At 53.0% G+C, this 17021-nt stretch overlaps 1 protein-coding gene across 2 annotated transcripts in view; it reads left to right on the top strand.

The window, feature by feature from the left end:
- Positions 1 to 15945, top strand: part of SCLY (selenocysteine lyase) — a 33306-nt gene extending 17361 nt beyond the window's left edge. For both annotated transcript variants that reach the window (XM_047082731.1, XM_047082732.1), the window contains 8 exons: positions 204 to 331; positions 535 to 699; positions 1656 to 1762; positions 8522 to 8558; positions 10928 to 11011; positions 11534 to 11636; positions 13102 to 13177; positions 14803 to 15945. In XM_047082731.1, the coding sequence (XP_046938687.1) occupies positions 204 to 331; positions 535 to 699; positions 1656 to 1762; positions 8522 to 8558; positions 10928 to 11011; positions 11534 to 11636; positions 13102 to 13177; positions 14803 to 14974 (872 nt within the window). In that variant the 3' untranslated portion in view covers positions 14975 to 15945. The remainder of the gene's footprint in view (positions 1 to 203; positions 332 to 534; positions 700 to 1655; positions 1763 to 8521; positions 8559 to 10927; positions 11012 to 11533; positions 11637 to 13101; positions 13178 to 14802) is intronic.
- The last annotated feature ends 1076 nt before the right edge of the window (positions 15946 to 17021 follow it).

Here is a 17021-nt window from a genome sequence, read left to right as displayed (position 1 = left end):
AAGTGGCATGAGAGGAGCCTTCAGGTTGGCTGTTTCTGGGCACCGTGATAACGGGTGGCTTATACTCCTTCTTGATCGGTTTTGGAACTTTTACAATCGGTTACCTTTTAATGTGGAAATACTTTTGTTAAGCTGTATCTAAATGAACTTTCAGCAGAGGTTATTTCGTAAGATTAACCTCGGTCCTTGGGTCTTTTCCTCAGCGGTCACCTTCGTGCCGGTGTCCAAGGTGAGCGGGCAGGTGGAGGTGGAGGACATCCTGGCCGCCGTCCGCCCGGCCACGTGCCTCGTGACGGTCATGCTGGCCAATAACGAGACTGGCGTCATCATGGTGAGCTGTTTATCCTTTTAAGAAAACGTAGTGCGGGATGAAGGGAGCCCACGCTCTGCTTGATTTTCTCAGGCACCACACCTGGGGCCTCTTCCTCTCGTTCTTGTTTGTCGCCTGTCCTCCTTCATGACTCTGTGTTTCTTTCACTGGGTTTTCATGAAATCAAAGCAACATCCTCAACTGTTTCTCTTTCCCTGCTTCAGCCCATTGCTGAAATCAGTCAGCGAATCAAAGCCCTGAACCGGAAGCGGGCAGCTTCCGGACTGCCTGTCATTCTGGTGCACACGGACGCCGCGCAGGCCTTGGGGAAACGGCGCGTGGACGTGGAGGCTCTGGGCGTGGACTTCCTGACCATCGTGGGGCACAAGGTGCGTCCACAGAGGCCTCCTCCCCCCCGTGACCTCGAGGCTCACCTTAGAGCAGGGCCCACAGCGCCACTGATCATCCGTTCGTCATCCAGGGCGCCCGGGGGACAAGGTGCAGCAGCCTGCGGCCCCCGCCCGCGGGGGCTAAAGAAGGGGGGCCAGCAGCAGCTGGAGTGCCGTTTGATGCGTGGCACAGGGGGGAGAATGGGGCAGGAGGGGCCGGCCAGGCAGGGATGTGGGAGGGTGCGGAGGGCTCGGGTGAGACATAAGGCAGGTGGCTTTAGCCGGGTAGTGAGTGTTCTCTGCCGTGGGCAGAGAGTGCCTGCAGACCCCGCGCCAGCCCACTCGTGTCCCCCGCCTCCGCCGCCCCGGGGACGGAAGAGGTGGGGTTCGAGACGTTGCCTTCTCTAACTTGATTGAAAGCGCGGCTCCTGAACGCAGAGGTTCAGCTCTTCTCTTTACGGTGGAAGAGAGAAACGTGAGCAGGGAACGCCCTTCTGAGGCTTTGCTCATCTTTCTGGCAGTGGACGGGAACCTCAAGTGGTTTTAATCCTCTATTTTGAAGCGTGGTGCTCAGCTAGTTTCCAAAGGAGTATGTGTGCCGACGTGACGCCGTGGCTCTTAACTGATTTTTGCAAAATGGTGATTCAAAAACGTGGAGTCGTACCCAGGAAAAGCCCTTGGCAATCTCTAGTTCCAGCCGCTCTCCTTTTGTGAATTCTGTTCTGTGATGTGCAGTCAAGCTGTGTTGCCACTGGGCTGGGAACAGGAGTGCAGGCTCTGCCCTGGACCCCGAAGGCGATCTTGACTCCGGCACGTCCAGAATGGTGACAGGTAGCACGGCTGTGGGGCTTCCACAGCACACAGGATTTCCCTGGGTGCCTCTAAGCACTCAGCACGTGTACAGAGTAGGAACTCGGGAGGTTCTTGTTGAATAAATGACCGACCTTTCTTTCCAGTTCTATGGTCCCAGGATTGGAGCACTTTACGTCCGCGGACTCGGTGAACTTACCCCTCTGTACCCTATGCTGTTTGGAGGTGGACAGGAACGGAATTTCAGGCCAGGGTAAGATAGAAGGTTAATAGAAGCTTCTGACCTACTGGTGATACTCTTGGTCTGTAGGGCAGTAACTTGTCTTTGTCTCTTGGAAGAACTGTAGTAGCCCATTCTCTGTCACTACTGAGTCAGAATTTGCCCCACTGATGGATTCTGCACTTAGGACTCCCAGATCTTCGGTCTCTGTGGGGACGATTCAACACGGGAGCCCTCCTTACTGAGATGTACTGCTGTTCTCATGACCGTGGGATGAGCGGGGCTGCACAGAAGCACTTGTTTCCTTTCTGGCAGCTCCTGTGTCCCCATGACACACAGTGGTACTTTAGCCAGGACCACGCCTTTTATCAGAAATGCTAATAAGAAGGAGAAACCAGAACATGGTGGTGGGTTCCTTGGGCTTTCTTTTGCGTCCTTTCTCCTGACTTAGAACTGATGAAGCCTGCAACCCAGAAACACCAATGGAAGTGTCAGCGAGGAAAAAAAACGTAAAGAAGAACTAAATGGAAATTTTAGAGCTAAAAACTACAGCAACCAAAGTCCGAAGCTCCGTGGATGGGTTCCCCAGCAGGATAGGGGCACCGGAGGAAGGAGCCTGTGAACCGAAAGAGAACAACAGAGTTACCCAATCCAAACAGCAGGGAGGCAATAGACTGGAAAAAACTGAAACCATGCCTCAAGGACCTGTGGGACTATAACAGAAAATCTAACATTCATTTCATTGGTGTCCCAGAACGAGAGGAGAAAGGGCGGGGATGAGAAAGAACTTGAAAAAAAAAAAAATGGCTGAAAACTTCCCAAATTGGCAAGAGACATATACCTACAGATTCAGGAAGCTGAACAAACCCCAAGCAGGATGAACCAAAGGAAATCTATGCCAAGGCATCTAGTTAAACTTCTGAAAATGAAAGCCAGAGTAAAAATCTTGAAAGCAGCTAGAGGAAAAAAAAAAATGACACCTTTCCTATAGAGTAAAAGTAATTCAAATGGCAGCGTATTTCTCGTCAGAAACCCCAGGGGCCAGAAGGAAGTGATGCAATATGTTGCAAGTGCAAAAGCACTGTCAAGCCAGAATCCTGTACAGGCAGAAATACCCTTCAGGAACAAAGGGGAAAGCAAGACATTCTCAAATAAAGGAAAGCTAGCAGAATTTGTCCTCCGAAGACCAGTGCTAAAAATGACCAAAGGGAGTTCTTTAAACAGAAAGGAAATAGTAAAAAAAGGAAACTTGGAACATCAGAAAGGAAGGGAGGAAAGGGAAAGGAAGAGAAGGGAAGGGAAGGGAAGGAAAGGAAGCAAGCATGTTATGGGAAAATAAAATAGGCTTTACTCTTGAGTTTTCTTAATTATATTTGATGGCTGAAGCAAAAATGATAGCACTGTCTAATGTGGTTCAAAATATATGTGGAAGAAATATTTAGGATAATTATAAATGGGGGAGGGCTAAAAGGATGTAAATGGAGGTAAGGTTCTACTCACTGGAACATCTCAAAAATGTTCAAATAACCCACAGGGAGGTAGGAAAAAGAAAACAGAGAAATAAAAAATAGAATAAACAGAAAAAAATTTTTTAATGGCAGACCTAAGCCCTAACATATTAATTACATTAAACGTAAGTGATCTAAATGTAGCAATTAAAAGACAGAGCTTGGCAGAGTGAATTTTTTAGAAAATTGACCTAACTATAGTTGAGCCTTGAACAAACAACACAGGGGTTAGTGGTGCCAACCCCTGCACAGTTGAAAATCAGCATGTAACTTTTTAAATTCCCCCCAAACTTAACTGCTAATAGCCTACTGTTGACTAGAAGTCTTACTGACAACATAAGCAGTCAACGCATATTTTGTATGTCACACGTATTATACAGTATATTCTCCACAATACAGTATGCTAGCAAAAAGAAAATATGGCAAAAATTATGAGGAGAAAATACATTTATAGTACTATAAAAAACCTGCATAAAAGTGGACGCATAGTGTTCAAACCTGTGTTGTTCAAGGGTCAAGTATATATGCTATCTTTAAGAAACTCACTTCACATATACTGATGGCTGAAAATTAAAAAATGGAAAAATATGTATCAGACAAACCTTAATCAAAGGAAAGCAGGAATGGCTATATAACATTAGATAAGGAGACTCTAGAGCAGAGAAAATTACCAGAGACACAGAGGGGACATTATATAATGATTAAAGAGTTAGTCCACCAAGAAGTCCTAGCAATCCTAAATGTCAATACACTGCACGATAGAGCTGCAAAATAGTGTGAGGCAAAAACAGATTGAACTGAATGAAAAGAGAAATAGTCAACCCACAATTGCACTTGGAGACGTCAACATCCTTCTGTCAACAACGGATACAACAACCAGACAAAAGTCAGCCAGGATATGGAAGAACTCAGTCATACCCAACAACCAACCGATTGAAGTGTTTAGAACACTTCATCCAACAGCAGCAAAATATACATTCTTTACAAGTGCCATAGAATATATAGTAAGATAGACTATGTTCTGTGCCATTAAACAAACCTCAATAAATTTAAAGAACTGAGACACCCGGTGGTTCAGTCAGTTAAGCATCTGACTTTGGCTTGGATCATGGTCTCACAGTTCTTGAGTTTGAGCCCCACATCTGGGCTGATGGCTCAGAGCCTGGATCCTGCTTTGGATTCTGTGTCTCCCTCTCTCTCTGCCCCTCCCCCACTCATGCTGTGTGTCTGTGTCTCCCAAAAATAAAACATTTTTTAAAATTAAAAAAAAAAAACTACTACAATTCACTTAATATGAGAGTAGATCATTTAAATAGCTTTATAATTATTAGGAAAAGGAGATTCATTTTGTAATTAAAAAAAATTTTTTTAATGTTTATTTTTGAGAGAGACAGAGACAGAATGCGAGTGGGTTAGGGGCAGAGAGAGAGGGAGACACAGAATCCAAAGCAGGCTCCAGGCTTCGAGCTGTCAGCGCAGAGCCTGACGTGGGGCTTGAACCCACGAGCCGTGAGATCATGACCTGAGCTGACGTCGGATGCTCAACCAACTGAGCCACCCAGGCGCCCCCATTTTGTAACTTTAAACCACCCCCCCCAAAATAAATCTCCAGGGCCAGATAGTTTCATGAGAGAATTCTGCCAAACATTTAATGAATTAACACCATTTCTATGCAGTCTCTTCTAGAAAAGTGGAGGAAGGAACATTTCCCCAATTCGTTTTATGAATTTATACCCAAACCAGACAAAGGTGGTATAAAAAAATAAAACTATGGACCAGATATCCCTCATGAATTCAGATGCAGAAATCTTGAACAAAATATTAGCAAATGGAATTCAGCAATATATAAAAATAATACACACACCACGATAAAACGGAGTTTGTTCCAGGAATTCAAGGCTGGTTCAGTATTCAAAAATCAATCTATGCAATATAGCATAGTAAAGAAGAAAAATAACATCATTTAATGTAGAAAAAGCATTTAACAAAATTCAACATGTATTCATTAAGAAGTCTCACAATGATATGACCAGAGAACTTCTTCAGTTTGAAAAGGGCATTTACAAGAAAATCTACAGCTAACATCATACTCAGTAGTCAAAGCCTGAATGTTTTACCCCTATGATCAGGAACAGTCTGGGGATGTCCACGCTCACCTCTTTTTCAACAGTTCTGGAAGTTCTAGTCAGTGCAGAAGGCAAGAAAAGGAAATATGAGGGATACAGATTGGAAAGGAAGAGGTAAAACTGTCCCTATTTATAGTCTCTGTAGAAAATCCCAAGAAGTAGATAAGAAAACGCCTAAGACTGATAAGTGAATTCAGCAAGATCACGTACAATTCAGCAAGATCACAGGTTACAATACAAACATACAAAAATCAACTATATTTTTGTACATTGGTAATGAACATATGAACAACAAAATTAAAAAATACAATACCATTTATAATCACTCAAAAATAGAAAGCTGACAAAATGTGTACAGGACTTGTAAGCCAATAACTACACGATGTGCATAAAAGAGAGCAAAGATCTAGATAAGTGGAGAGATATACTCTGTTCACAGATCAAAAGACTCAGTATATAAAGATGTCAATTCTCCCCAAACTGGTAAATGTTTAGTCCAGTCTCTGACAAAAACCCAGCAAGTAAACCAATGGAACAGAATAGATACAATCAGAAATATGCCGAAATGATTTTTGACAAAGATACAAACGTAATTCAGTGGAGGAAAGATTCTCTTTCAACAGATGGTGCTGGAACAATTAGACATCCTTGGTCAGGAAACCACCCTCCATCTAAGTCTCACACCTTATAAAATATTAACTCAAGATACATGATGAACTTAATGTAAAACATAAAACTATAAAACTTTCAGAAAACAAAAACAGGAAAACATCTTCAGGCTCTAGGGCTCAGCGAAGAGATCTTAGACTTGATACCAAAAGTATCCATAACAAGGAAAATTGATAAACTGAACTTCATCAAGATTTAAAACTTTCACCCTGCAAAAGACTTTGTTAAGAGGATGAAAAGACAAGCTGTGCACTGGGAGAATAGGTTCTCAAATGATGGCTTCAACAAAGGATTAGTATCTAGTATATATAAAAAACACTCAAAATTCAACAGCCCCAAATCCCAAACAATTCAGTCAAAAAATGGGCGAAAGACATAAACAGGCATTTCACTAAAGAAGATACACAGACAGGGGCGCCTGGGTGGCGCAGTCGGTTAAGCGTCCGACTTCAGCCAGGTCACGATCTCGCGGTCCGGGAGTTCGAGCCCCGCGTCGGGCTCTGGGCTGATGGCTCAGAGCCTGGAGCCTGTTTCCGATTCTGTGTCTCCCTCTCTCTCTGCTCCTCCCCCGTTCATGCTCTGTCTCTCTCTGTCCCAAAAATAAATAAACGTTGAAAAAAAAAATTAAAAAAAAAAAAAGAAGATACACAGACAGCAAAGAAGCACATGAAATGATAATCAACATCGTTAGCTATTACGGAAATGCAAAAGAAAACTTCAGTGAGCATCATCTGACGCCTGTCAGCATGGCTAAAACAAAACCCTGTGACAACACCGAGTGTTGAGAGTACAGAGACACGGCATCACTCATACACAGCTGATGGGAGTTTGAAGTGGTCCACCCGCTCTGGAAAACAGCCTGGCAGTTTCTTTTAAAATTAAATATGCACCCATCATACAACCTAGGAATTTCACTCCTGGACATTCATCCCAGAGAATGAACACTTGTATTTACACAAAAATCTGTACACGAGTGTATATAGCAGCTTTATTTATAATAGCCCCAAAGTGCAAACAGCCCAGATGTCCATTAATGAGTGAATGGCCTAAAAGGCTGTGGCACATCTGTACCGTGGACACTACCCAGTAACGAGAAAGAATTCACTCTTGATACACACGACAGCCCAGAATCTCCGGCGAATTATGGTGTATGAAAAAAGCCAATGCCCCAAAGGTATAGCTCTCTAATTCCATTTATAGAACATGCTGAAAATGACAAAATTAGAGGTGGCGGACAGATTAGCAGTTGCCAGGAGTTAAGGAAGCAGTGGGGCTGCAGGGAGGCTGGTCTGGTTATAAAAGGCCAACGGGGGCACCTTTGTGGCAGAAATGTTCTGTATCTTATCCGTATCCTGGTTGTGATCTTGTGCTATAGTGTTATTAAGGCAAAGCTGAGTGACGGAATGCCTCTATAGTATTTCTTACAACCACATCTGACTCTACATTCTCCTAAAAAAAAAAAAAAAGTTAAAAAAAAAAAGGGCAGAACGTCAGGTGTTCTGGAAGCTCAGTAGGTGGACAGGGAGGGGGAAGCAGGGTTTGCGTTGCTCTAGATGGAGGGTAGAGGGCTAACCGAACGCCCCGAGGGAGGGAAGGCTCCAGGTTCTACACGGGGTCCTGACTCTTCGACGTGGGCAGCCCCTGCCCAGGCAGTCACAGGTGGTAGGCCTCCGAGAGGTGCTCTTGGTCTGGACGAGCTGCCCTACAGGTGAGTGGGGTGAGGTCTAAAGAGGGAATGTCCCGGACCTTCCCCAGGTGTCAGAGCCCGTCTCCGGGGACACAACTGACCGATAAACTTGTCAAAGGAAGCTCAGCAGGGTCACGTTACCTGTACTACCTGCGCTTCGAGTTCACTTGTCCCCTTATCTCCTGGGCAGCAAGCAGCCGCCAGCCCCAAATGTTTACGAAAGCTTTGTGTAGCCAAAACTTAAAATTAAGAAAATTAATAAGTTAATGAAAACAGAGCGAAGAGTTCTGCTTTCAGCTTGTTAGATCTGAGCGAGAGCCACCCGCCTGCAGGGGCCCTCCTGTCCCTCTCCTGCACACACACAATCTCTAATAACAAAGGATTCGTCCCGTATGATGGTTGAGAGGCTTCAGCTGAAGGGAGCAGTGTTGAGCTGAGGTCTTTGGCCCCTGCCTGGTTCGACAGGGAGGCCCAAAGAGGCAGGCCCTGGGGTCTGCAGTTGGAGGAGGGGTCTTTCCTGGGTGGGAAGAGGATCCAGAGAGAATGGTCACTGCGGACACCCAACATAATATTGCCCAAGATGGGCCGTGTCAACTGGGACTGGACCGGGAGTGTCCACATGGAGGGTTTGGGGGCCTACGGCTGCCACCGAGGCAGCCACATGGCACATGTCTAGGAAAAATGTTGGTGTAATTTTGTTTTTCTTTTAATTCATGACTTCTGCAGACAGGATTCCTTCCTGGGACACTTGCTAGTTGCTTTGCATGGAAATAGGATTGAATGAATCCCTTGTCTCTTACAGGACAGAGAACACCCCAATGATTGCCGGCCTTGGGAAGGTAAGCCTTGCTGAGCTTGGACAGGTGAAGCGGGTGCTTTGTCTCATGTGTAGGAAAACCTGAGTCTTGCTCCAGGGGTGTCCCCTTTACTCCCCCATGCACAACACCCCAGCACCTGATGTGGTGCAGGGGGGGGAGGCTTCCACAGGGGACAATTCTGGGGCACCAGCTGGGTGTCCTACAGTTTAACTCAACTCTAACGCTGTCCACCTGGAGATGGCGTCAGACCCCGCAGGCCAAGTGCTCAGGCCCCCAAGACTGCCCCCACCAGCCCCACGTCACACGCCAGTTGTCAGTCCCAGCAGCCAGCTCTAGATCTGAGGTTCCCGTGACCCCCTCCTCGGGTTCAGTTAGTTTGCCAGAACGGCTCACAGAAGTTACAGAAACACTTTGCTCACTAGATTATTGGTTGAGTGTGAAAGGATGTGATAAAGGAGACCGACATCCGGACGGAAGAGACGCGCAGGGCAAGGTGTGGGGGAGGTGCTATCCCAGCAGCACCTGCATGTGTTCAGCAACCCGGAAGCTCTCTAGACCCACGCTATTGGGATTTTTGTGGAGGCTCTGATCAGTCCTTCACTCCATGTTTAGCGCCCCCCCACCCCCTCCGGAGAATGTGGTAGCGGGGTGAAAATTCCAAGCCTCTAATCATGACTCAGTGACCAGTGCCCTCCCAGAGCCCACCCGGAGTCTCCACGTTAGAATAAAAGATACTCGTATCTCCTGGGAAATCCTGAGGGGTTTAGGAACACTGTGTCAAGAACCGAAGTCTAAATACTAGAACAAGAGGTGCTCCTAGCTCTTACCACTTAGGAAGTTACAGGGGTCTCAGGAGCTCTGTGCCGGGACCCAGGCACTGAGACCTGTTTTTTTCCATCATCTCATGATCTGTTTCCCCAGGACTTTGGGAGAGATCATGTTCGTGAGCCCAATAAATGGACTGATGTTAGAAAAAGCCTCAAATTATATTCATCATCCCGGAAGTATACTTTTTGAGTTCTGTAGAGTGGGTTGCACGTGCTTAGCATTGAAAGCGAAAAGCTCTTTCCTCAAGCCTCTGCTGATATGAGAAATATAGTCATGTCTTCACAGCAGAGACCAACGGTCAGGCCCACAGGTTTGCTGGGCCCCCGGGCCGCCCCGGCACCGCCCTGGTTGTCCTTCCAGGGTGGCGTTTGCAGCAGGAGATCCCATATGCTGGCACCTCAGCTCCCTGCTGCAGCTGCACCTTCGCCCGCATTCTCTGACCGTCCCCCCTTTCCCGGCCCGGGCCCCGCTCCCTGGAGATGACTCCCAGGCCGGTCCGGGTGTCCTCCCGGCTTCCCTCCCTTCCTGCGCGCTTCCCGAGGAACCGCCCCTCCTGCCTGTGTCCTCCGTGCACCTCCTCCTGTGCCTCTCCACTAGAATGTTCCCAGCTTTCCAGACTGCCTTCCCGGCCGCCCTGCAGCCTCCTCCCCAGCCTTCCCACCGCCATACAGCCTGCCGGCCAGCCTCCTGATGCCCCCCAGCCTCCTCTCCACAACTAACATCGCCCCCGGGGCTCTCCCCCTGTCCTGCGGCCCCACCACCAGCCTGTGCTCAGGGCTTTGAACTTGGCATCTCAGGGCAGGTCCTGACCTTTCTCCGGAGAGACCCACGTCCCCCACTGCTTACTTGGCATTCCCGCTGGGCGGGCACACGCGTCTCCTCCCTGGCTCCCCTCCCTCTCCATGGTGCCTGCCGCCATCCAGCACCTCACTGGAGAAATCCCGGAGATGCCTTGTCCTGCCTGGTCCTCGTCCCCTGCACCTGATCCTGTCTCCGCAATATACTGAGGTCTGCGGCCTGTGCGTCTCCAGGGCCTACCCGTCCGGACTGCGTCATCCCCATCTGTAGTCTGCACTTAGCTCCTGATCCTGTCTGTCCTGGGCGCCCCGGCCTTGTCCCCCCCCCCCCCCCCCGTCACTCTGTGCTGGGAACACACCTGCCCCTCCCTCTCCCTCTGCCGTGGCCGTGAACACCCTCACTCTGTGCACAACCACCCCCACCCCCCTGCCCCCGTCTGCATGATGCTGTCCTCGTCTCTGGAACGGAGCTGCTGGAACCGGCAGGATCTCTGGTGCCGGGAGGTGTCAGGCAGGGCCTGATAAAGTAAATTCCTGCTGGACAGGTGAAGATAACTCTTCCGACGCACGTATCCTGGCCCCTGGCACACGGTCGCACTCAGTAAACATGATCTATTCCTGATATTGCAGAAAATGAGCACTGTGAGGAAATGTCACTTCTCTGTTATCAGTAAAGCTCACCTCCACTCTTGAAGGCTGCTTTATTCTCCTTTGTTCTAGGACAACTGAGCATACTTTTTCCCTCTGCTGTTCCTGTGTCCCCAGGCTGCGGAGCTGGTGACCAAGAACTGGGAGGCTTACGAGGCCCACATGAGAGACGTTCGCGACTACCTGGAGGAGAGGCTGCTGGTGAACCCCGGGATCCGCGGGGACGGGGTGGGGGGCGGGGCTGTGAGCCCGGGATCCGCGGGGGCGGGGCATGCGGTCAGCCCCATCTTTGCCCGGTTGAGGTTGAGCCTGAGGGTGGAGGTCGGTGCCACCCAGGCAGCAGACAGGGCAGGGGTTGGCTGGGTCAGGGGGCTTTGAGGACAATCAGGGGGGAGGTTGGAGGACAGAAGCCCGAGTCCGACCCCCCCCCCCATGGGCTCTAGGCCTGTGGGCCGGTCTCGGCCGCCGCGTGTGGGAAATGCCACAGAACTAGAGTATCTGGGGGTTGCACGGGGAAGAGCCACCGTATTCAGAATTTTTGTCCTTGTTAACTTTGCTTACCAGTTTCCGTAACTATTATGGGTCGCTGCTTATTGATGAAATCCTTATTTTATGTGACGAGGTTGGGATTTTGTCTTCCAGAAAAGGCTCAAGGTCAAACCGTTGATGGGGGTGGGGGGAGGGGCTTTGAAACCGCCGTTGAACACCCCGTTGGTTTTTCAGGCTGAATTTGACAAGCAGAGAATCCATCTGAACAGCCGCTTTCCAGGGACTGAGCGACTTCCCAACACCTGCAACTTTTCCATCCGGGGACCGCAGCTCCAAGGTGAGCGGGGTCTGTAGGTCCCGCGTGGGGTGGTGGGGGCGGTGGGAGCAGACGGGGCTGCGCCGAGCACTTGGTGCCCCGGCCGGTGCGGGGCACCGGGAGCAGCGCAGCCTTGCTGTCCCCAGGAGGCTGGGCCCCTGTGCACCGCTTCCTGCTCTCCCTGCCTGGGCTCACTGCTCTGGGCAGGTGGCACCCCGGGCGAAGCGCCTGCCCCAAGCTGATGGGGAATGAGGTGACAGGGACTAGGCTTTAGATGGGCTTGTCCATTTCTGTCAGCAGGTTTGACACAATATCTTATGAGGATAAGGGAGAGGAGAGGGGTCAGCTTTAAAATTTGGCCCAGAGTCAGGACGAAATGCACGTCTGTGGGGTTCGTTCGTTCCTGCAATGACAGGTCTCCCCTGCTGGAAACCCAGGGATGAAAATCAGGCCTGGCTCCCCCAGTGCCCTGAGGCCAGTTCCAGGGCGCTGACCTGCCTTGTTTCCCAGCACAGGGGAGCCTCTCTGCAGAGCAGTCCTGACTGTGTAGGGAGGAGGTGGTTGCCCCCTGGGCAGGGAGGAGTGCAGCCCTTCTGCACCATGTAGGGGGGTGGCTGCACTATGTAGGGGGGCGGGGGGCACAGCCGTGACCACAGCGGATGGGAACCTAGGCTGGATGCTTTCTCGCTGCGAAGGAGCCTAGGCTGTTGGCTGCCTCTCCGGCTCGCCTTGCTGTGGGAAAGAAAGTTCCTGTCACCTTCCCAAAAAAAATGAATACAGTCACACTGTACTGTATTCAGTGATGACCTATGTTAATTTAAATGAGACAGATTTTGTTGTTGTTGTTTATTTTTGAGACGGAGAGAGACAGAGCATGAGCAGGGGAGGGGCAGAGAGAGGGGGAGACACAATCCGAAGCAGGCTCCAGGCTCCGAGCTGTCAGTGCAGAGCCTGATGCGGGGCTCAAACTCAGAGATTGCAAGATCATGACCTGAGCTGAAGTCAGACGCTCAACCGACTGAGCCCCCCAGGCGCCCGAGATTGTTTTTTTAATTAAGTCAGTAGATTTATTATTTTAATCTCTGTGCTTACAAAAGAAAAGGAGGTGCCTTCCTTAATAAAGCCACCCCCCTGGGTGGCTCCACCTCCAGAAAACACAGATGTTACGTTGAAGTGTTACTACCGGGAAGTGTTACTATTAAGGAAGGCAGCTGCTGAGAATTCTGAGCATCCTTCCTGGGCACTTGATCGGAAGTAATGTTTCGAGGGCAGTTTTATGAGGCAGCATCGTGTGCGAGAGGAGCCATTTTCTCTGAGTTTTGCTGCCCGGTCACCTAGGATGAGAGGGTCCTGTGCCCTGGAACCACCCCCCCCCAGGTGGGCTGAGGGGGGTGGCCTCAAAACGTGGCAGGAGGGCCGAGAAGAGGTGGACAAGTGGGGCCCGCCTGCACCATCTGCCTCAGAGCCGCGTGCCGTGTCTCCGCAGGCCGTGTGCTGTTGGCACAGTGCAGGACGCTGCTGGCCAGTGTGGGGGCCGCCTGCCACTCGGACCAGGTAGATCGGTAAGTGCTCCGGTGCTGGGCCGTGGTGTCCAGGGCGCATCCAGCAGCCAGGACAGGCCACCGGGCCTGGGGTTTCCAGAGCTGCGCAGCCAACGGGGACACAAAAAGTGGCCAGACGCCGCAGGGCCGAGGGGAGGAGGGGAAACTGCAGCCTAAGGGAGGTCGCGAGGGAGGGAAGGGGCAGGGCAGGCCGCAGGAGCTCCCTTCGTCCTCAGAAAGTGGGGGTCTTCTGAAGGGTTGAGACAGGCCTGTGGACACCTGTCTGGTGCAGGGGGATTACAGGACAGCAGGCCCAGGCAGGCAGCCATGGCTGAGGCAGGAGGGCACAACTGTGGGGCCCGGGCATCAGCGGCGGTGGCCGGACCCCGGTGGAGGAGGAGCAGGGATTCGGCTTCCCACTTGCCGTGAGTGGGGGTGGGGGGTTGGGCCGCAGAGGCGGGCGCAGTGCTGGAGAGACAGAGCAGAGCCGTGGTCAGCAGCGGGGTGTCACAGAGTCTGTGGCTGCGCACGTGAGCTTGAGCGCGGCAGGCCAGAGCTCTCCTGAGGGCTGCGTGGGGATGACAGGGCCTCCTGGGGGCCTCAGAGCCCTGCAGGGGGCACTGCATGAGGGCAGGTGGGGCCAGGGGCCGGCATGTGGCAGCCAGAGTGAATGTCAGGAGCAGTGAGGCCGGCCGGTGTGGAGTGCAGAAGGGGGGCGCAGGGGGCTGCCCCTTACCAAGTGCTCCCGTAGTCGTGGCTCAGGGTGCTCCCCACAGCCCTCAAGAAAGGATCTGAGCGGCCCATTCCCCAGATGAGGAAACTGAGATAGCCCCAAGATGAGGGGGAGGGGAGTGAGGAGGATGAGGAGGGGCCGACAGCACAGCAGGTAAGGGACATGTGTCCAGGGTGGCCCCTGCGAGGGTAGGAGGGGGAGGGGTGGAGGCAGCTGCTCACTGCCCCCTGGCCGTGCCCTTCGGGAACAGGAAGTGACGCCACCCAGCCAGGGGAGGGCCAGGAGCCAAGAGCCGTGAGCTGTGTCACCTCTCACCTGCATGGACCCTTGGTGACCAGGGGCGATGGAAGTCACCCCTTCCACATAGCCCTGTGCACGAGGGGTGTTTATCTGGACGGTTTTCAGGGCACCGTATGTGACAGGGACTCCCGGGACTGTGCGTGTGGGAGGCCCACGGGCCCCGAACAGTGAACCCTCCGGAGCGAAGGGCTCCGGAGCTGCCCTACGAGTGGTTTCTAAACTCTGAAAACGCTGGCGGGGCCCCGTGTGCCAGGGCCTGGCGCTGGGGGCTGTGGAAAACACAACCCCCGCCTCTCGGCTCTCGCCTCTCGGTGCGGCCGCGTGTCTCCCCAGAGACCTGTCACTCTCCTCGAGGATGACAAGCCCTGTGTCCCAGGTGCTTGGGCTGTCTTGGTGCCCGCCTACCCTGGGGCCGATGGGCCGTGTGGAGCCCGAGCACCAGCGGTGGGCCCGGAGGTGCTTGGCAGAGAGGGGAGCAGGTCTATGCAGCCCCAAGTCGGGGAGCCGGCCGGGAGCAGAAGGGGCAGGGTCCCTCCCCGAGCCCCCAGGAGCACAGGAGAGCCTCTCCTCCAGCGGCTGACGCCAGCTCTCCCCACTCCCACCCCCACCCCAGGCCATCCCCAGTGCTGCTGAGCTGCGGCATCCCCTTCGACGTGGCCAGGAACGCGCTCCGGCTCAGCGTGGGCCGCAGCACCACCAGGGCCGAGGTGGACCTCGTCGTGCAGGACCTGAAGCAGGCCGTGGCCCGGCTGGAGGGCCCGCCTGGCGCCAGGGGCGCCTCATAGGAAGCCCTTTGTGGGCACAATGCAGACGGCTCCCATCTTAATCCGTGCAAGTCTTCACTTTGTCCCGGAGAGTCTGACAAAGCGACTGGACTGTGCGTGCGTGTGTGCGCATATGCGCGTGTGTGTGCACCTGCATGCGTGCGCGTGAGGCCTTCAGGCTTCCTCCCCTATCCTCGGGTCAGGCAGACGCCACAGGTGTTCACAGGCCCAGGACACAGATGCCTGTGCGGGACTGTCACCGTCACTGCTGCCCAGTGGCCTCGATTGAGGTGGAGACGTTTCGGCCACGTGCTCCCCCGTGGGAAGTGGGATGAGCCGTTTTTATCCAGAAGACGGATCCTAGTATCTATAAGTGATTGTCGGTCGTATCATGAGAATAGGAAACCTGATTTTTGCTGCAGTCACGGCCTCCCCTACGTGTTTGCACAGCAGTCGTCTGTGTGCCCTCCCCTCGTGCCCAGGGCCCTCTGCAAGCCCTTGCTCGACAGGTGGGGGCCCCCCGAAGGTCAGGCCCCACTCCCTGCTCCGCGTCCTCCTGCTTCCCCATCCCGCCTGTCCCTCAGCCCTCCGGCCACTGCGCCCCTCCCTGCACCTCCCCCCCCCACCTCCCTGCACACAGCCCTCAGGCCCCGCAGTCTTTTCCTTTTGGTCAATTACTCAGGGTTTCAGCTCGGACATGGGCGTGACTGGGCTTGGGGTCATTCCTGAGCAGTGGGAGTCAGTCTGGCCCTGGCTCCTCCCGCGTCGTAATCTCATCCACGGAAGGATTCTTTTATTGTCACAGGTGCTCTGTGGCGTCCTGGTACGCCTCAGCGCTCAGGCTCCTGGAGACACTTAACACAGGAGTGATTTTTTAATTGAATAAATGCTTATAACGTGTGGCTTTAAGGTGTCAAGAGCTACGTGATGACATTGAGGCCACAGTTGTCAGAAATTAAGTGAACTAATAAAATATTTCAGTGCTTGTGTGAGGCGTTTTGTGGTTTCTCTAGCAGGTGTTTTCTCTGGGGTTCATAACGTGTCTGAGCCGGCCGCGGAGGCGGAGTTGGAGGGTTGGGCAGTGACCCCAATTTGTCACCATGTGATTAGGCTTCAGCTTAAGAAATTCAGCTTGAGATTGTGTGTCTGGGGGCCCTTAAGAACAGGTCACTAAAGTTGAGCGTCCTGCTGCCTCTGGGCAGAGGCCTCGGTGACCCCCATTTGCCCAGCGAGAAACGAAGGGTGTCCAGCCCCAGTGAAGAGAGCAGTCTGGGAAAGACGCGTGGCAGCTCAGACTGCCCTGCGGACCCCCAGCTGCAGCCCCAGAGACTCGGTCGCTGCGGCTGGGGACTGGGCTGAGCCGGGGGCCCCGAGACCCTCGCTCACCTGGGAGGCCTTCCCATGCAGTGTCAGAGCCCTGTGCCCCTTGCTGGCTCTGCAAAGCTGCTGTACCCCAGAGGTTCCTGGAGCCTCTGAGGTCTAAGGCCAGCTGAACGCCCTCGGCTCCCTGGGTGAAGACGTGGCCAGAACGTGCAGACTCCAGCTCGCGTGCTGGTAAGTGGCCCGGAGAGGGCCCCACTGTGAAGAGCGGCGTCTCTCGGGTGGCCTCTCCCCCACGCCCCTGGGCCAGCACAGCCTCAGGCTGCGGCCCGGACCCGAGGAAGCAGATGCTGGGGAGCCTTTCCCCTTCTTGGAGGGACACGTGTAACTGTGAACACACACCAGACGCAGGAAGTCCATCTCGGGACGAGGGACGGCGCGCAGCTCCTTAGCGCTGGTTCCGAGGGACAAACGGGCACCGTCCAGCCGCAGGACGGTAGCCGCCGGACCCGGACCCGGTGCGGACCCTTCCCATGGGCCCCGGGCCCTCCGCCCACCGCAGCTCTGGGCACCGTGGGAGTGGCTTGGGTAGTCCCCACAGCCTGCCCCCCCTCCCCGCACCCCCCTGCCGCCTCCCATCTGCCCTGTGTGCCGCTTATCGGTAACCGGAGCTGGGAGCTGCGTCCACGCCTGAAACAGGAAGCCGCGGCCTGTGCGCGAGCCGCCGAGAGCCACCGGGTGGCCGGGC

The sequence above is a fragment of the Lynx rufus genome, unplaced genomic scaffold (genome assembly GCF_022079265.1).
Source record: "Lynx rufus isolate CCGP_SWC_20201006 ecotype Redwood Valley unplaced genomic scaffold, mLynRuf1.p SCAF_2, whole genome shotgun sequence".
Taxonomy (NCBI): Eukaryota; Metazoa; Chordata; class Mammalia; order Carnivora; family Felidae; genus Lynx; species Lynx rufus.
The sequence above is the reverse complement of the archived record's forward strand: the minus strand, read 5'-3'. Positions and strand labels throughout refer to the sequence as shown.